The sequence below is a fragment of the Micrasema longulum genome, unplaced genomic scaffold (genome assembly GCF_059751315.1).
Source record: "Micrasema longulum isolate JH-2025_06_02 unplaced genomic scaffold, ASM5975131v1 h1tg000725l, whole genome shotgun sequence".
Classification (NCBI taxonomy): domain Eukaryota; kingdom Metazoa; phylum Arthropoda; class Insecta; order Trichoptera; family Brachycentridae; genus Micrasema; species Micrasema longulum.
This window is the reverse complement of record NW_028277921.1, coordinates 769,680-790,934: the sequence shown is the minus strand read 5'-3', so window position 1 is coordinate 790,934 and position 21,255 is coordinate 769,680. Positions and strand designations below refer to the sequence as shown.

The window sequence follows — 21,255 nt, the reverse complement described above, 5'->3', positions numbered from 1 at the left end:
AACAAGCTGCGTACAGCTATAACGTATAAAGTACTCTTAACTGCATTGTTGACGATTTTTTTTTTTTTTAAATATACATTTGCTTTCTTAAGATTTTCCCAAACATTTCAATTTTGGGAGACATTTCCAACAATTTGTAAATAACTCTTTATTGTAAAATGGGAATCAAATTGTGGTGGAGCGGGGTGCGAACCTCGGACCTTTGATCCATGAGTCCATAACACTAACCACAGGACTAGAGATATTTTATTGAGTTATTATATGATTTTTATCTTTTAATATAAAAAACAAAAATGTATGCCAACACATAATTTAAAGACGTATACAATTCAGATACAAAGGTTAATTAATTTTTTAAAAACCTCCTAAACTCTCAATGCACGTAATAGATTTGCAGATAGAGCACTTTACATATGGCATGTTGAAATAATGCCACAAAAATACAAGTTTTAAGAAAAGTAAATTATTAACTTTATGTTCTTATTTTTTGTATTTGCCCCAGGGCCCCGATTATAGTGGGAAGTTAACAGAGTCATCTTTAATTTTCTGTAAAGTAAAGAAAAAGATTATACTTGTAAAACTGTATTGTGATTGTATTTAACATATATTTAGATGAATTTTAATAGTATGTTTTTCAATTATCTAATTTTCATTTTGAATAAAATATGTTGAATACAATAATTATTACCCTGCAAACAAGGAATCTGTTAAAGATGTTTGTTTGTTTTCAAAACTCACTAATATTCAAATAATAACAGAACACACGATAGTTTGTTAATTTTATGGTTTAGTAGCAAGTAGCATTCCTTTTATTCCATAAGATATCGTGAGCATACAAGGTAAACTGGCCAAGTCCGGATTCTTGTTTGTTGGCAATGGTAAGTCAAGATAGATTTACATAGACACAAACTCATAGTTTTGCTATTTTGTACACTTTTAAGTTTTAAGTTTCTTTTGCTTAACAAAGACGGAGGATTAGCAATGTATTGTGTTAGATGGAAGTGTGATTTTGTCAATACTTCCCGAGCAGACTAACTTGATCAATATATAATTATCAATTTTGTAAAAAAAAACCTTGAGATACCTCGTTTTTACATTCCTCAATTTTACGTTTTCCTGCTTTTTACACCGAAATATTTAAACATGATTTTTTTTTAAATTCAATTTAAAAAAAAACACATTGTACTATTGCTTGAAAAAATACAAAATATTTTTATTTAAATCATTGGTTAATATGAATAACCCCCAATCATGACAGTTCTTACAATTTTTCTGCATTATATTTAGTATAGTCTTGTACAATAATTATATTTCAAAGAAATTTCATGTTTTCCATACATTTTTCTTTTCCTCAGTTTTACACTTTTTTTGTTGCTCCCTTGAAAAACGTAAAACAGGGGTTTTGCTGTATAAGCAGACATAGTTTTTTTCGGTAAAAAATAACATCCAGCACTAAAACTTAGTTAAAAAAGTCTCAAAATTGCAAAAAAATGGACTTGGTGAGTTTTTATTGTATTCACAATATCTTTTAATAAGTGTTGTAAAAAAAAACAATATAGTTATGATTTTATGTATTCATATCCTGTTTTTAATAGTTTTTATTATTTATCAATACAAATAATTGTTTTGTTGGTCCAACAGTAGGTATAGATGGCATATATTACTGCTTGAACTAAAGAAATAGTAATATGGACGTATGTATACACCGTAACACTAACCATGCTGTCTATGCTTGAAAATCTATATTTCTTCAAATCTTCATTTTGTTAATTTTTGATCAATTTAATGTTTAGATATATTTTTAATCTTTAACTACTTTCATCCCTCTCTAACTATAGAAATATAACTTTTAAAATTCATGCTTTTTCAAAAAGGTCATCTAGTTTGTTTGGGGATAATATTGTTTAACCAGATTGATAGATCATTAATTAATATTGTTTTTATTTAATAATGTGATAAAAGAAACATTTCCAGGAAATGGCAGTGTGATTTGACATTTAAGATCTCATTAAAGGATTAGTGAGTTTGTCTATGGTACCTGGTTTTGAGATTCGAATGAATAGTCCGGAATATAGTGTATTTCTGTCCACGCAAAATCATCCTCATCCATTCTCCTAGATTTAATGTACCTTTGATCATTGTAATCTTCGTTCGGTCTGCATTACTAAACATGTTTCTTGGCCCGTATATTCTAGGCATGTTATAATTTCTAGCAAATCAATGTTTTGTGTCAAGAAAATACAATGAATGTATTTGTTTACAATAGAACCAGACAAGTTTAGTAATAATAAAATTAAAATAAAACAACTTTGTTTTTAACCACAAATTTTTATTTTTTCTACCGACCGGTTTCAAATCTATACAAGCTTCTTTGTCGAGGTATACATAACTAATGAATCTTATTCTATTACATTTTAAGCTATACAAGCATACATAACTAATGAATAATCCTATTTCATTTTAACAGTGATTACTAAATATAATCAAATAAATATACAACGAAACATATAGAGCTAATAAGATAAGTCATTTTGTCATGTTGCTCTTGTAAAGATGGGAATTGTAAAGTGAGGTGGATACGATCTTTAAAACTAGACAGGAGTGTACTTAAGGAAATATTGTTTATTTGGTTATTTATTGATTGTTTCTTATTATGAATCGCTTTTTTAATTTCTAAGATTCCAAGTCGTATAATTTTAATATTTTATTTTCAACATTAAGAACTTTTAATCAAGTGTCTTTATTTATAATTATTTTATATCAGGTGGTTGGCGAATGCAGAAAAATGATTATTATTTAGGCACCTTAAGTGTTTTTTACTCTAATATTAGTTTTTTTCAGTTTTTCCAGATTGCATCGCAATCATTACCATTTGGTTGATACATACCAGATTTATTATATTTAGGGACTTTGTCTTTGCGATTTTTTAACAATGTGTCTTTATTATTAGTTGTGTAGAATACAGGTCAAAAATTGACATTTGTAAAAATAATCCGCCTCCATTTTTTAGGTGAGTTAGCTTTTTTTATTGTGGGTGAAGAATATAAATATTTATTTACAAGTTGGCGTTTTGGTTTTTGATTTAATATTTTATCAATTAAGTTCAATTTTATCAATTCTATTTTTATTAGATAATATTTAATCCCTGTTAAAATAAAATAGGATAAGATTCATTAGTTAAGTATAACCTTGATGAAGAAGCTTGTGTAGCTTTGAAACCATTTGGTAAAAAAAAATAAGCGGATAAAAACAAAGTTGCTATTTATTTTATTATAATGAATAACCACAAAGGTAGTGTTTCAAATATACATTTTCTAAGTTTAGTAATGTTTGCGGGATGAACCTAATGATTTTTTTTATTTGAAGAAACAAATAAATAAACATCAACATAGGGAGACAGGGTATTTTCACTTTTTTTTTTTTATGCTTTATGCTTAAGTTGTTGATCAAAAACAAAAGGTTTTTTACACTAAAATCAGCTCTAAATATTTCATATATATTTTTAACAGTATTCCTGATTTATGAAAAGATCCTATTATTGTCATGCCAATCAGATCGAATCACAAACAAAATCAAGGTTTGTGTAAAAATCAGACGTGTGTAGATTTGTAAATCATCCAGCATACGTAATTGTTTGGTAATGTAATTTGGCAATTGTACTATTAGTATTATAACACTCAATTTTATTTTTATTTAATCTTTTTTGGAACTTAGAATAACTAGATAAGTCTGTGTCCTACACAAAAATTAATTACAAATCCATACCAATACCCTACAAAGAAATCTGTGCAAATGTTTCGCTTAACTGTATGAAATATGTTTTGATTGATTTTTTCTATTGACAGATTTTAGTATTATGTAGATATGTGAGACTGTTTATTAGTTTGTAATATTATTGTAATTATGGATTTTGTACATTTGTAAGGTCATTTTACATTAATGATTTATTTTATTAAAAGTAGTAGAAAATATTCTGGTAAATAAAGTATAGCTGTTTTCCGTATGTTTTAATTATTATAATATGTATTTATATAAAACAAAAAAAGGTTTTAATTATATATGAATTAAAATTTTAACATTAATGTTCAATTGTAAATCTTAATAGGTGTACAATATTAGTCGTTCATAAAAATCAGTGGAAGAACAATTATTTACATGATTTTAAAATATTTTAAGTAACATATTGGATTATTAACAAATTACAACAGAGATGGAGAAGTCAAGGTATTTACTGGGCTTATGACCTGCCTTTGGCTAGTTTAAGTGACAACTTTAAACACTGTAACATTCACAATTTTACCTAAGTTTGAACATCCATATTTCTTCAATTCTTCCATCTGTTGATTTTAATAAAGTTAAAGAGCTAAAACCTTTATCGTTGTGAAGAGATTCATCTGATCGAATTATTTCACATACTAGGCAACGCCTTGTTAAATATTGCTATTAGATCAAGTTCAAATCCAATTTTTTATTATAAAACTAATGAATTAGGAGTCTACGCGTGAGCTCAACTTGCTCATTTATTCTTAGCCAAAATATGGATACTAATAACTAACCTAAAATGCTTTATTATAATTATTTACTCCAAGAATAATGTATGTATATTATTCAGTAAGAAAATAAAAAAAGAAGTTATAAATCTAATTAAATATATACAGAAATTTGTGGCATCACCCTCATTTTAGAAAGGAGTGCTGTGTTGGTTTGGACATGTAGAGCAAATAGATGGCGAAAAAACAGCTAAAAGGAATTACAATAAGAATGTTGATGGATACATAATACGAGGAAGACCGAGAAAGACACGGCACGACCAAATCCAACAGCTATTGAAGACATGTCAAAAGTCAAAATAATCGGCAAGGTTTGTATGCAAAGACGAAGTGATACGGAATTCTATCATCTCTTCCTACCTCTATGAGAAAACAGCATTTGAAAAATTGGAAATTGAAATCTTAAACTGCTCCAATGGTACATAGCATGAATAAATCACATTTAATTAATTTTATCTTACAGCGAAATAGTTTGTAAAAAACCAATTCTGATATACCACAAAACACCTAACTTCAGATTGCCATACTAAATAATGGATAATTCTGGAATACACATTAACCTCTTGGCGCGTACCGACCCATGTGTGGGGCGGGAAAAACCCTGCTCAAAAAGCGTATGGCTCTACGGTTGGGACCAAGTACTTATAAAACCCAGATACTGTCTAAAATTAGATTACTTTTGACAAGAAAAATATATTATTTTTAAAATATTTATTTTACCGACAGTTATTTTAAACACTTATTTTTAAAACAGTCATTTTAAAATGTCAATAATATCTTACTACTGTAGAGGTTAATGCACCAAAATAGTATATATATTTCCTTACAATTATGTACATGCTATTGCTATATTACTGCATATTTAATTAAGCTCCGGTTTTTTCTCAGTATTTACAAAAAATCTTAGTTTGATGCCAATCGTTTAATTTTAAACAGTCGACCGATTTCTATAATTTTGTTTAAGGATTGTCAGTGCAATATTTGATGTGAGAATCCCTTTGGATTTTAGGGTTTTTATATCATTTTGTAAGGATGGTTTAATTTTGCCAAACTTTGCAACAACCTTTTTCCTCTCGGCATCAGAAATGTGTGGTAAGATTACCGCAGCCATCTCAAGAGCACCAACTTTTATACAATTAGCCCATATAGAAGTCAAGTCTAATTGTGAAATTACTGAACAAGTTGGTAATAATTTAAGTGTACTGTAGCATTCCTCTTTCTGGTTTCCAGTTAAAGGAATATCCAGTTGTTTGAAAGGATTCAATAGGACATTACTCCATGCATCAATAAAAGCTTCACTATAGAAAGATTTTGTAGAATACAGAAAATCTTTAACTTCTGAAAGCATTCCAAACTTGAGCATGCTTTTTAAAATGCTGTCCAAAAGATTAGCCTCAAGTTGTATATTATACACAAACATTATTTTGATTACAAACAATATTGTAGAATGGTTATGTTCACGGGCATTCCAGATCTGAAGTAAAGCTTCTGTTTTGTTTTCTAGAAATATGGCTGTTAAAAATTCTAATCCTATTATGCGTAAACAATTTGTAAAATATAGTTCCCAAAGCTTGGACCACAATGCAATAACTGTATAATGAGTAACTTTTTCTATAACATCAGCATCTGCCAGGCTAACGAGACATTGTAGAGCTCTTATTCTGTTATTGTAATTCTCCAAAGAATCATTCTCATCGAGACCGATGCGAGACAAATACAATGCAGCCATCATTGGATTGGTTCCTTTAAGAATATAGCAGGCCTTTATTAATGTTTCTTTACTAAGAGTACCGTCTTCTATGAATTTTGATTTACTATGGACACCAACTTTGTGGGAATGTTGAGATTGTGTTTGATTTAGAATTCTCTCTAAAATATTCATCCTTATGGTGGAAGAGTTTAAACCGTTAGCATCAGCGATTTCATCAACAGCGGCGTTTATATTCGGGCATTCTGTAATTGTGAGGATTGAATCATGATTATACAGGGCTTCGATAAGTCTGTTAGGATTATCACAAAGTGATAAAAGTTTTTCATCGGATAAACCCACTTTATGAAGGATATGGGCGGTTTGTGTAAGTAAATGCTTCAATTGCATTTTCTTTAAAACATTATTGGGTTGAATTTTTGAGGAATGCTCTGCAAACTGATAGCACATGTTTGCTGCAGCTACTTGATCAGCTCCTGTTGCACTTCCTTGGTAGACGTAGTAAAAACAGGCACCAGCCCATTCTAAATTTGTTATTTGCTGAATGCATTTGTGAGCTTGTTTAAGAAGATTAGCGTTTTGCAAGTTTAATGACCATTTAAATGTTTGTGATTCGTTTAGAACCTTCTTCTGGGTCATACTTTCTCGAACAGCACTGCTGCATATCATATCACATCTTACCTGCAGATCTACACCCAGAGGCAAAAGACTGGCAATTGGTAACCAACGTTTGTATGTTGAAAGCGTTAGCTCAGATTTTAGATTACTCCAGCAATCTCCAGATATGAGTGATTGAAATGGAAGCCGATAATATCCGACTGCGGGGAACGAGTTTTTCACACTGTAAACATCCAACTCTGACTGCTTAGGTTTACTGACTCTAGTATAGGTTTGCAAGAATTTCAATAACATAAACTCTTTTAAAATCACTTCATCACTACCCGTGTGTTTCAAAAGATCAATAATTAGAAGGAATACTTCGTAAGAATATTGACTTACAGTGATGGTTGTTAAATTCTGAAAGTTGATTATTTCTCCATTATTAAACAGTGTGGTTAGATTTCCTACCAAAGTGCTTTTACATTTTATTCTGTCAACAATGGTAATACATTTTTGAATAAATTCTGGTTGCAGTGGTTTGACAGTATAATGCAAGGTTCCATAATTATCAGTATACTTTTCTATCTCTGTATTCCAAGACTTGAGTAGAGAGAAAAGGTAAAACATTAAAGCCTGATCGAGGCTTACTCCGGTAACAATACCAAATTCTTCTAATGTGAGGAAATTAAATGTGTCTATATTTACCAATGCCTCCAATACCGAATTGATGTTGCAGAGCGTATTTTCTTGGGTATATTCCTTGAATGATATTCCATATTTCTCTAGTTTAGAAGCAATGTTATTTTGAGAGTAGACCGCAAAGGCTTGCTTGTATGGAATATTGACATGTTGAAACATTTCCTTACAATGTAAAATGTACTGAGCTACATTCATTTTCCTATGAGAATCTGCAAACTCAGTTAGCATCTCACTCAACCAGTCTTCTACAGAGGAGTGACAGAACATTAACATTGATATGTTAAGGTAATCCGGCTGCTCAAATGCCAACATTTTACTGATGAGAACTCTTACCATATTATCACTTAGCTCAGTCAACCAAGTTGGAGAAGTTATATTATTCTCAAAGTTGGTTATTGTTTTATAAGACAATATTCTTGAAAAATGTATATCATTTTGTTGAGACTGAAGTTTTGACAATACATTCTTAAAGCAAACCAATCCATCATTGCAAAACTCCGATTTACAGAGACAATGTGGTGAAACGTTAGAGTTGATAGAAAGGGTTTTAAACATTAATTGACTCCAAAGAGGAATTATTGAACTAATCGCATGAGGATTGTAAAATGAAGAAATTTTCCAAGAGCTTAATATTTCCTTGGTAGTGTTATGAGAATAATAAATAGCCATAATCCAGCTGCAAATATTAATTACATACGATGACAAATGCATGTAATTACACTCGAGCAGTATTTTTAATATGCGATTTAAAATATTTGATATAACAGTGTGATTATTACAATCAATGTGTGGTAGAAGCTCGATTATTATATTAACAGATTCGATGTCATTATCTAGAACACAAGATTTACCACTAAATATGAGACTGGCTAAAGAGTTTTGGTTTTCTGAATTAAATTCACGTAATAGGGTAAGAATACAATCAGCTTTAGAAAGCTTTAAGCATGATCCTATACGAATAGAGAGAATAACCATTTGTTTAATACTATTTTCTTTCACTGCCAATTTTTGAGAGAATTCTTTGCACCAATTTCTGTACAAATAACGACGAGTTTCTTCAATGCTGTATTCGCTAAGAGAAATTTTAAAATTCAATTTGTTTTTCAAAATGTAAATACTGTACAAATGATCTAGAATTACATTGTCTTTAATGTTAATGGATTTTAAAAAGTCTATATGGTTACATTCGATTTCATTATTAAGTGAATTTGAGAAAAGCAAATCCTCCAATTTTAATAACAGCGAATGAACACATTTTTCTTTAAAACTATCTTTCATATTGTTATAGAGACTTAAAGCTTGATTTATTTGGGAGGTTTTTAAATATTTCTCAATACACATCATGTAAGAATCATCTTCCAGGTGGTAATAGACATTAGTGATCTTTTCTATATCTGTTAGCATTTGAGAATCACATTTCCTTATTATAAGCCTGATGAGAAATTCATAGTCCTCTGGCGGTAGTTCGTGGCATTTATATTTCATTAATATACTTTTAATTTCGGCATTGACAATTTCTTGGGAAACACTTTTGGCCAGTTCATGTTCTAGGGATGCGGCACTATGAGCAATATCGCTAACCTTAGAAGACCAGGGAATCGGAGCAGATTTCAAGAAAAGTAATATGCATGTAAATTTATCCGTTTCATTGTTGATATTTTGTAACAGAATTTCCATTTTATTTTCATCTACAATGGGCGACATATTTATAACCTCTTCTATGTGTTCTTTTATAAGGGAATCACGATTTATACTGTGTCTTATTTCATAACCTTCAAGATAATTAGCTAATAACGAAACCAGGTCTTCTGAAAAAGATTTGCGTAAAATTAGCTTAGCGAGTTCCTCTCTACTCAGGGTCATATAATCTTTTAAAGAGACAATAATATTGTAGGAACTTTTAAGTATTTGAATATTTTTAAGGCAGTGAATTAAGAAATAAAATTTTTCAGCTTCGACAGACATGAAATTTATCATAGATTTTGCTTCAAAAATTAACGGAGCCAGTTTTTCAGCCAGTTGTATTCCTATTTCTGGCCAGTGTTTGGAATTTTCCAGAGATACCGTTCTCTCTCTAGCCCAAATTATTATTATTTCCGCACTATAAGGTCGTACACCAATTACATTGGGGATGTAATATTCTAGCCATCTCAATAGAGTATTTAGTTTTACATCATTCGACAATGAGTACAAAAGCTCGGACACATTTTGCTGAGTGAGATTATGAATAATATACGGATAACATTTAATCCAAACGATGCAAGCTAGATCTAGTTGATCGTTAGAAATTAATTTCATAAGAAGAGCGTAGGGTGTAAAATTAGTTAATTCAGACCAATCTAATACGAAATCACTATCATCAAACTCCATAAGCTTATAAATGTCAGTTTTCCACATTAATTCATTGAACTTCTCATTTGAACCACTATTTTCCATATCCTTTATATACTGCTTACCAAATTCGAGTAAGACACTTAATTTTACATCTGACTCGGCACCCTCCAAACAACAATTTAAAATAAAATCATTACTGCCACAGGTAGACAATATTTCCTTTAACTCTTGGAGGCGTTCGGATGAAAATTCTTTTTTCAGATTGGCGAGAAGGCATTTAGCTTTCAATTCTAGAACAGCAGCTGGTGAGAGACAATTTAGTTTTGCGAAAGCTTCGGCACCTTCGTAATTTCTTGCAGCAATTAATATTTCCAATTGTGATAGTGGTGAATTCTCTTGAATATGATAAATGTATATTTTGTTGTCTTTGATGTCTAGATAAATTGCTGAATCTTCCACACCACCGATAATGCAACAGTTTTTAGAAACAGGAATATTATACTCAATGTTGAATTCGTAAAAGTTTGCGATGCAAAGTTCTTGCTCATTATCGTGGGATTCTTTCATGAATAAAAATTTATCCGTGTTGCTAAAAGGTACCAAACAAGTAGCGCCTAATGTTTCATTTAGCAATATACTCTGGTTTGTAATAGGACAAACAGCCAAAACATTTTTATTAGTTGTTGGTTTTACACAAACCGATGACAGATTTATGGGCTTTATATTTTTATCGGCAATTTCAATTCTTAAAATAGTTTCGTTATTTACCTCACTGAACTTAATTCTCTCGACTGTAAATTTAATATGATCATCTTCATCAAATTTAAGAGTCAAGTAATGATAAATTAAGCTGTTACTAGCGAGAACAAAGGAAGTGGTTGTTTCTTCGTATATTGAGAGCAATGAAAACTTATCTTCGGTGATACGATCAACAGTTTGAGAAACATGTTTGGAGAGAAGATCAATTTTATAGACAATACCATTTTCCAGTATCAGAATTACGCTGTCAACAGTTTTCTGTATGATCAATCCAGATATATTTGAGTCAAACGCCTTATAAAGATGCACTATATCGCATTTTGTATTAGAAAATACCAATAAGATATGTTCAAAGTAAATACACACAAATGGATATCTGATGGAAGAGTAAAACTTCGGAACAGATTTGAAGCTATTTGTCTGAAGAATGTTGGAGATTTTCACTGCAAAATTGCTGGTGCCTTCATTATGATGTACGACGCTCGAGAATTCTTCTGGAGAAGATGCCTTATCAATAATTGTCCAAGACTCCATTTTTACCCTGAAATTTTTAAACAAGATTTTAAAGTACTGAATTTAAAGAAAGCATTCTTATTTTTTATAGGTTGCATTTATTTTTCATGGATGAATAATATTAGTTAAGAAAGTTTAAACTTTCTTGAGCTTAAGCTCAACCTTTATAACCCATCCATACCTTTTATCATAACAATATATCTAAAAAAACTTATAATCTTTATAATTTTTGGAAGCACGTAAGCAACTACTTCGAGTCTGACAGCACACCTATTTTTCATGAAAATATGTTTATATACTTACACGGAGACTCCAATAGTGTGAACAAAACACAGATATCACGTGTGTAAACTGTCCATAACATTAGCTATTGATTACAAATATAAAATTGAGTAGCAAATCAAAAACTAAAATGTACGAACAAGACGAAATTTGACGGACGACGAGAGCGACGGGTAAACATTTTAAATTTCAAATTCTGAATTTATTGCCACTGTTATAAAAATATTTTTCACCTCCAATGATTTTTAGATAGGCTTTAAATGAAAATTAAATTGAAAAATTTTTAAAGTATGCTTTTTTATATAAATTTGACCGTCTTTTTGATATTGCTTCAAAATTCATTCTCAAAGTAGGTTCCGCTAGTTGCGTTGTAAAATATTTTTTTTATAATGGCAGCACTTAAAAATAAAATTTTGACATTTGCTTTTTGCTATCACAGATTCCTGCAAATAAATAATACATAACCGTAAAAAGGAGAAAGTTTCAACTTTCAATTATTTCTTATTTGTTGATGGATAAAGGATAACGCCAAAATGTTATTTAGAAACAGAGTGCTAAGCAAATTGCTGGTAAGCAATGCAAAATTAATATTTATCAATTAATCAAATAGTTTTTTTCAAAATTCCTTTGTAATAAAAAATATATGCTTTAGAATTTCAGTAAGACTAGCAAGAAGTACCTTCATTCTTCTTCCATCAACCAGCTAAATTTGGTGCCGATAGTTGTTGAACAAACGGGACGAGGTGAAAGAGCATATGATATTTTTTCCCGTTTGCTAAAAGAAAGGATCATATGTTTAATGGGGCCTATACACGATGATCTGAGCTCACTCGTTGTGGCGCAACTCTTATTTTTGCAATCGGGTAAGAAATATGTATTTCAAAATTTGGCATTTAAAACTTCACAGCCATAGGTCATTCCTGGTTCATTATCAAACCATGAAATGTCTCTAATAATTGGAATTTTACTAATTAATTTAATCACAAAGTATTAGATAAATAGATTTAATGAGTCGCCTATTTCCTAAATTCATCTTTCCCAGTTTTTATCAAAAATTAACTGATTAGAGGAGGCACATAAATCTCCAACAAAAATTTACTAAACTAGTATTTTACAGTCAGGCTGAAAAACATTATCCAATTCCAAAATGCATCTTGTCCGTTTTCCAAATAATATCTTGTCCATTTTAACTTTGCATGTTTTGTTTACTTTTGTACTTATTCTTTTTATAATAAATATTAAAATAAACATTTTTGTATTTCCTCCCCTTAAAACTGCTTAAAAATATATTTCCATAATTTGTCTTGTTCATTTAAAAGTTTTACAAAAGTCATCATGTCCTTATGGATATGATGACTTTTGTTGGATGTTTTATAACAATTACAAAAATCACCTTGTCCGCTATATATCTTTAAGCAATTAAAAAACTACCTATCATGCTTTAAAAATATTGCTTTAGAAATATTAATGATTTTATATTTAATTTAATTCAGTTAGATCAAAAAAATATACATATACGTTGTCGGGTTTCTGTCACAAGTTAGTGACTAACATTTCACTAATTGTTACATATTGCAGTTTTAAAGCTAAAAGGTCATCTCAAATTGACAATTAAATAAAACTACAAGCAGAAAATTATAAAACATTATTTTTTATATTTATATAATACGAAATATTTTTAGTTACTTTTTAAACAAAGATAATTTGATGCCAGTTATGAATCAATTTAATTTTTTGATAATATGTAGTTACCTCCTTGTGCCAGAAACCTGAAAAAATATAATACAGAGGTATATTCACATTTTTTTGTGAATATCTCAAAACAAAGCTAGATTGACAAGATGGATTTTAGAAATGGGTTCCTGAAATTCAAAGACAGCTTATAGAGACACAACCAGTAATGACCCATGCCTGTGAAAGTAATGAATCAATTGAATGATATACTTCACGATCGCTTAAATGTCAGAGGACCGTTATCAGCAAATTCATATCTTAGGTGATCATGATGGTCACTTAATTTATTCATCATTTGATTTATTCACGCATAACGGGAACTTCCACAACAGACGATATACAGAATAAGTAATAACATATTTACTAACACGAAGGACACACAAAAAAATTTAAAAAATTAGAATTTAATAAAAACTATGTATTCAAATAATATTTAAGGAAAATGGCATGAATCGAGACGGAAAGAACAAAAATTTGGTTATATACTAAGTTCTTCGATGATAGCATGAAGGAAGACAATTTATTACCAAAATATTAAATACTGGTCATTGTTAGCTTATTAACCTTAATGACCTCTGCATTCTAGACGAGCTGGCAGATAGGCAGCTCACTCTCCGCTCAACCTCCTGTTCTGCTGTGGGGAAGGTGATTCAACCTCATTTACGCAACCAATGTTCCAAATTTGGCGATAGGGCTTTTGCAATAGCCAGACCAGAACTACAAAATTGTGCAACAGAATCGCTTGTCAGGAAAAAAATAAAAACTTATTTATTTGTGGAATTGTTTCCTGATTAAGATGTTTAGATCTAAAGCCATATAGTACAACATTTTTTGTTCTACGTGTTTTGTAAAATTAGTCTGTTAGAAAATAGTTTTTAAGAATTATTATCTTATTAGATAGACTTTTTTTTATGAAGTACAATATGCAGCGCCCTTGAAGTGATCACTCACGAAAATGGTGGTATAAAAATAGTCAAAAACTATTATTATTATTACCTGGGCCCGTATTACAATAAGAAGTTCACAAAGTTATTTTCAATTCCTTATAAAGTGAAATCAAACTGTCTGTTTTAAATATTTGCATATAAAATAAATTGAAACATGTGAAAATTACCGGTTACTGACGATGCTTCAAATTTTCATATAAATATTCACATTTTCGTACATAAACTTCCATTTTACTTCATAGACAATCCAAGATAACTCTGTTAACTTCCCATTATCACCGGCCCTGAGGATTCTGGGTAAAGAAGAGTAGAACTAATTAGAACACATAAAACTAATTACAAACCGTAATTAGTTCTATATGTTTTTTTGGGTGAGCAACCGGATTCTGTCTCAGGTTTCTGAATGGTATTCAAGTATATATTTTTTTTGCACCACAACAGACCAGGAGGCTCAAAAATTTCAGTGGTGAATTACATCACAGAACACCCAGGCTTGAGAAAAATCACATTTTAATTTTTGTGTTCTCACCGGGAATCGAACCCGGAACCTTTCATGTGTGAGTCAAGCATCTTGACTGCTACACCACGGAGGGCGCCAAATGTTTAAATGTTTGGGAGCACCGATGAATGAATTTAGAAATTTTCAAAATGTGTTGTTTAAATTTCATTAAACAACTTTTGTTTATTTGTCTTTTCAGAATCTAGTAAAAAGCCTATTCACATGTACATCAATTCACCAGGCGGTAGTGTTACTGCTGGTCTTGGGATATATGATACAATGCAATACATTCTGCCACCAATAGCAACATGGTTTGTTTAGTTTGAATATGCTTAGTCATTTGGTACTTTTAGTTCCTTCTTCTCCCAATGGGAAAGGTCGGTGTTTTTTTAAAATAAATATATTTTTTTATTTTATTTCATTTATTTATTCATTTTTTTGATAGACTAAATATCGTGATATATCATGATCGAATATATTTGTTGATAGACTATCAAACTAAGCCAAAAATTAAAAAAAAAATTGTGTATCATATTATTAGAGCTACATAGGCTTTTTTGTATTTTCAGGTGTGTAGGTCAAGCATGTAGTATGGCATCTCTTCTGTTGGCAGCTGGAGCTCCAGGGATGCGCCACTCCTTGCCCAATGCCAGAATTATGATACACCAACCTTCTGGTGGAGTCCAGGTAAAAAAATCCCACTGTTGCAAAACACAATAATATTATTAATAAATAATGATATCATTTCATAATTCCCCTTCCTCGCCAAATGGTGCGTAGGGAACTGCATCGGTACACCAAAAACAGCATATCTTGAATTTTTTGTTACATGAAGGTAAGATTATTAGTCTTACGCTTCAGGTGCTAGTCCCTGGACTGTGAAATATCATTCTAATTTGAAAACACCTTTATAAATTCATATTTTCTTGGGTAAAAATCCCGATAAAGGAAATTGTATAGAGATAAATCCGCCGTGCAGTGTAAATGTAGGCAAACATCTTCGCTGCGCAACATAAGAGACTGGACCGGAATGAGCTGTGTGGAAGAATCGTTACGGGCAGCACAAGACAGAGAGGTCTTAAAAGTGATTGCCAACGTCAGGAACACCTGATAGGGCACAAGAAGAAGTGTAATCGTTGGCACATTCACCTACCGTACTTAATGTCCGGGGTTCGATTCCTGGTACAAAATATTGGTTTTACGCTGTGATATTTTTGGCCTGCACTTGAAGCATAGTAAAAACTTTTTTTTTTAAAAGAAATCTTTGCGTTCTTATGATTTTTCAAGTATTTTTTTTATTTATTCATCAACAATTCAAAGAACCTTTAACAAAGAAATGTTTTCACAGCAGTGATCAATAATTATGTAGTATATAATATAATAGAAGAATTAAAACTAAACAATTTAGTGAACATAAAATGTATAAATACAAAAAAAGTCAAACATCTTCTTCTTCTTCTTATGGTTTCTCTCCCCGATGGAGGTTGGAAATCATCGTTGCGATTCTTACTTTATTGGCAGCTGCCCTGAACAAGGACTGAGTGCTGCAATGGAACCAGTCGCTCAAGTTCTTAAGCCAAGAGATGCGCCTTCTACCTGCACTGCGTCTTTCTTCAATCCTTCCCTGTAGAATGACTTGTAAAAAAAGAAACATAACATCTCTAAATAAAAGATAACAATTAACTTGAGAAAGTCTTATGTTTTAAACATACATTAATATAACCAAATTAAGTTGACAATAATTTAAGATTAAAATAAGGTGGTTTGTATTCAACTAGGTAATAATAAAAATGAAAATGAATGCAACATTAGTACTTTATAAATAATAAGTTTTTTAGAGCAATAAGAAAACTTAAATTATCTGAATGACACCATTATTATACATTTTATTAGTTGGTTGGAAGAAGTTGCCATTAGGCAATAAATTCACCAATGTACAAAGTATATTACGTCCAACACGTTGACTCTCCCTTGCCGGTGATGTGTAACTAGTACACATTGCATCTAATAACTTTAATATCTCCATAAATATAATAAATTATGGGCTGAGATTATTGGCATTGCTCCGTTTTACATTTACACATCGGTAAAAAAGTTTTTTTTAATAAGGAAACAAAAGAAGCGTTTTATCAAAAATCGGAGATATCACCAATACAACAGAAATTTTACCCATGTGTTGCCTGTTGCGTTCGTAGTAAAAGAGCAATCCTAATGTATAATTGTCTTACACACGCTTTATGTCCCACTCTTGATAATACAGGTATATTCGGGAGCAAGAGAAACAACTTTTTCACAGCAAAGTTTCTTGTACTTCTCCCAGGCGCACGTTAGCTGCGTTAGTAGTGCCCGACTTTCGTTAGAGGCGGTTTTTTTGCACGCACTGAGAGCATGAGTTAATGTTTTTTTCATGTCTTTAGCAATTAGATTAAAAATATTATCACTTTTGACTTCAACTATAATTAATTAAACCAATTGTTAATGAATATTACACTTCTACGATTTAAAATCTTTTATTTTTTGCAAGTGTAGTGACTACACAGAACCATAACGCGCGGATGTTTTCAGGACAGTTAGGGAAAATAAAAAAATTCTCAAATACTTCCCTTTTGGGGGCATTTTCAACGAGTTGTAAATAACTCACTATTAGAAAATTGGAATCAAGTTAAGGTAGAGTGGGGTTCAAACCTTGGAATTGTGATCCGGGACTGCAACCTGATTCACATCATTAGCTTCACGTAACATATGATCAAGATACGCTGCGTTTGGTTTTCCAATGCGGTAACATATGCACCACTGAGTGCAGGTAGTGAAATTATGATTATGATTATATCTTCATTTTGCTGTCCTTAACACATTTTAGCTGTGTACCCTTCATATGACAACCTTATTCCGTTTTTTCCAGGGTCAAGCGACTGATATTCAAATTCAAGCAGAAGAAATCTTGAAGCTCAAGAACCAAATCAATCATTTGTATGTTAAGCACACTGGACTTGCTTTGGAAAGAATAGAATTATCTATGGAGCGCGATAAGTTCATGGGTCCTAAGGAAGCACTTGAATTTGGCCTCATAGATAAAATATTAGAACATCCTCCAGAAATTGGAGATAAAAGCGAACCTGCTGCTTGTACATAGTTAGTTTTACTTAGGTTTTTTAAAATGAAGTTTGATTAATTATTCTTTGTTTTAATATAATTAAATCTTTATAAAAAAAAAATGATGACTTTATTCACTTATTTATCAAATCAAAATTACATTTCATTGGACCATATTCAACTTATGCTGAAATTTTAGAAAATTAAGACACCGATTTAAAAAAATAAATTATACGGTCACAGGTAATTGGTTTATTTACAATTTATTGACAAAACAAGTCCCAAATCCACGGCACTAAAATCCCGTTTTGAGTTGGGTCTATACTACAATATCGTACGAGACGAGTTTTTTAAGTAAGTACCGTTTTAAAATTCCGCCAGGGCAACGCTACGGTTGGTGTCCCGTGCATGCGCACTGTATACCTACATCTGTTGACAAGCCACAGACACCATTGCGACATCAGTCGATCGCGTTTACATTTGCTTTTGCGTATTTGAAATGCCTCCGTCGATAGAGAATCCTGCCGACTGTGAAATACGCGCAGTTATACGTTTTCTTAGTGCTAAAGGAATGAAAGCAGTTGACCTTCACTGTCAAATTTGTGAAGCGTATGAGACAAAACATTATGAGTGATGGAATGATACGCAAATGGGTCAGAGCTTTCAAAGATGGTTCATGACGAGGAACGGAGGGGGCGACCTTTAGTGATCACTGACGATTTGGGGCAGAAAGTCGACATAAAAGTGAATCGGGCAGCAAACTTCTATCACGACAGAATACAAAAGCTTGTATTTTAATATGACAAGTGTCTTAATATTGGTGGTAATTATGTGGAAACATAAATAAAACTGTAGTCTTTCATGTAAAAATAAAAATGTTACAAAAAGTTTTACTTGTTTTTTTTTTTGTATCTTATACTTACTTAAAAAACATGCCTCGTAGTGTAACAAGATCATCACTTAAGAATAACTCATTACTACAGAAAGAACAAATAAAGACAAACATTTGATTTACATAAAACAAACAACTCAAATAATAGAAGAAAAAAAGTTACATCATTAGAAATAAATCAATAAATGATAATAAATATTTGTGACACTTACCGACTTTTTTATTTTTACCAGTTTTGAGAGGTAACCGTCTATTTGTCAGGCACTAATTACTCTAACATATAAATCCCACTTTATACCTTGGCCATAGTGGTTGCACAAACATATTAAACCAACATGCTGATGCAAATATGCACAAGGCATGCAACTATTATGTTTTTTTGCATCACAATAGGCCAGGGCTTGCATTCCAAACGCTCTCCCGGCCATATTATCTTGTGTATTTACAAACAAAATACACAAGAAAAACTGTTTTCACGTCCCGTGAGAGTGGTTCAGAATAACACCCCAGGAGGCCCAATTACAGTGGTGAATCACAGCATACTTATATACTCGTTTGTCCGCTTTTTGATTGATATATTTTTTGTTATATATCTATGTATATTGTTGGATGCTTGACTCACACTCAGAAGGTTCTGGGTTCGATTTCCGGTGAGAACACAAAAAATAAATGTGATTTTTCTCAAGCTTGAGTGTTTTGTGATGTAATTCCCCACTGTAATTGGGCCTCCTGGCCCGTTGTGGTGCAAAAAAAAGTACTAATGTACTGATATTCTTTAAAGTACTAAGTATTAATAATTTATATTGCGCCATTTTTGTGAAAACCACCTCAAGGGTTTTGTACAATAAATAAATATCCCAGCACGTCTTGCAGGTGCAGAGCGCATGGACGGTTGGGATTCTAGTTCCTCGTTTCCAATTAAGATAAGTTTAAATTATAACAGATAGGACCTTGATTACAGCATGCCTTGGAACCACAGAGCGTATGGACGTTATGAAATCTAGCTCCCATTTTCACATTTTGAAATTGACAAAGAAATTTAGTGTATAATTGAAATTAAAAAAAAATACTAATAAAAAAGGAGTAAGATTACAACACGTCTTGCAGCTACTCAGCGCATGGACGGTTGGAATTCTAGACCCCAATTTTTTTTGTATTGTATAGTTGATAACATTTACATATGGAAGCTAGATTACCAATCGTCGTGCAGCCACAAAGTGCATAGATGAGTGGAATTCTAGCAAGTAAAAACGATATCAATAAATTTACAAAAAATTAAAGTAAACATAGAGCATAGTAAATTTGTCAAGTGTTCATGCCAAGAAGTAGCACTGTTTCAACATTATTAGATGGCAGGTATTTAAAATATTATGTTTTTATCAATAATCGTAAGTTCACTTAGCGCTATTGTAATTTATTTACTATGGGGGGGTAGTGTTTCAGATAGCTAAGTTTTGGCACTTTCGCCTTAAAATTTGATGCATTTTGAAACGGTTTTAATGGATTCATATTAAAATTTAATGATTTTATGATCACAGTCGCATTATTGTTTGAAAATATCCTTTATTCACTATTTGTCACATATTTTGGTCAGAATAAAGTGTAAAACAATGCTATCAAATAAATAGTCTTCGTTTTTCCATTGCTTGTCTACCATATGACTTATAAATACTAACTCAATGTTTTCTAACAGTTTTTTTTTCATTTTCATTCATTTATTAATGTATTAGTTCATACATACAATGTTACAAAATGGCACAAAAAACACTCTGCCAAATTCTGCTAGTACTAGGAGTAGGCTCAGTTTATTACTTATTTTCAAATTTTACACTACAGTTGGAGAGGAACTACACTTAACGCCCAGCCCGTACAGTGGCTGGGCGCGAATGTTGTTTGCTTAAATGCTGTTATTTATATATTTGTTGGATTTTGCTGGTTGAAGGTTGGAGTTCCTACCCCAGTTAGAGATTGACAGAAGACAGGAGGGTTGGGGTTCAATGGTGTATTTACTTAGTGACTGAGCATTACCACACACTGTGATCTCTTTATAGGCCATGTTCCTTTGTTATTCATATCTCTATGATGTGAATGTACTGCAGGACGTTGCTTTTATGTAGACGGACGTTTTTTGTTCGATTCTGTTAGTCTTGCAGAATATAATGTATTGTATCCAATAGAAAAATGATGACTTGCTTCATCGGTCGTCGCTCTATATTTCAGGTGATCATTGCATGTTTGTGTGTCATCGATCAGTGAACTATGACCCCCCGTATTAGTGGCTACTCAGGTAAAAATTCTGCCAAAAGAAATCAAGTGGAAAATAACACTCTTCAACCACTTAAATCCGCTCCACATCGGAAGGTCTGTTAACAGACGACAACTGTCCGCATTCTCCTAGCAAGTTTTTTGGTTTCCTCGTCATCAAAGCAAATACAGTTAAGTTCCTAATACAGGCTACAGCCAAGATATCTAACCGAATCCTTACATATTGTCGTAGCACCTTGAATTAGCGCATAGAATTAAACAAGTTATAAAGGTCATAAAGGTTTCAGCTCTTTTACTTCACAAAAGTCAACAGATGGAAGAGTTGAGGAAATGTGGATGTTCAAACATGGGCAGAATGGTGAATGTTACACAGTGTGTAA

General features: G+C 31.6%; 2 protein-coding genes across 2 annotated transcripts; one reads left to right on the top strand and one right to left on the bottom strand.

Moving 5' to 3' along the window:
* Positions 1–176: 176 nt before the first annotated feature.
* On the bottom strand, positions 177–11,620 carry rod (kinetochore component rough deal). The gene is made up of 2 exons (XM_088230016.1): positions 11,467–11,620; positions 177–11,191 (listed from the first exon to the last, which is right to left on the bottom strand). The coding sequence occupies exon 2, from the start codon at positions 11,182–11,184 to the stop codon at positions 5,479–5,481; it is 5,706 nt and encodes a 1,901-aa protein (XP_088086142.1). The 5' UTR covers positions 11,185–11,191; positions 11,467–11,620; the 3' UTR covers positions 177–5,478.
* A 219-nt stretch (positions 11,621–11,839) lies between these two features.
* On the top strand, positions 11,840–18,605 carry ClpP (Caseinolytic protease proteolytic subunit). The gene is made up of 5 exons (XM_088230020.1): positions 11,840–12,014; positions 12,098–12,308; positions 14,825–14,936; positions 15,195–15,312; positions 17,528–18,605. The coding sequence occupies exons 1-5, from the start codon at positions 11,979–11,981 to the stop codon at positions 17,756–17,758; spliced, it is 708 nt and encodes a 235-aa protein (XP_088086146.1). The 5' UTR covers positions 11,840–11,978; the 3' UTR covers positions 17,759–18,605.
* Positions 18,606–21,255: the final 2,650 nt, after the last annotated feature.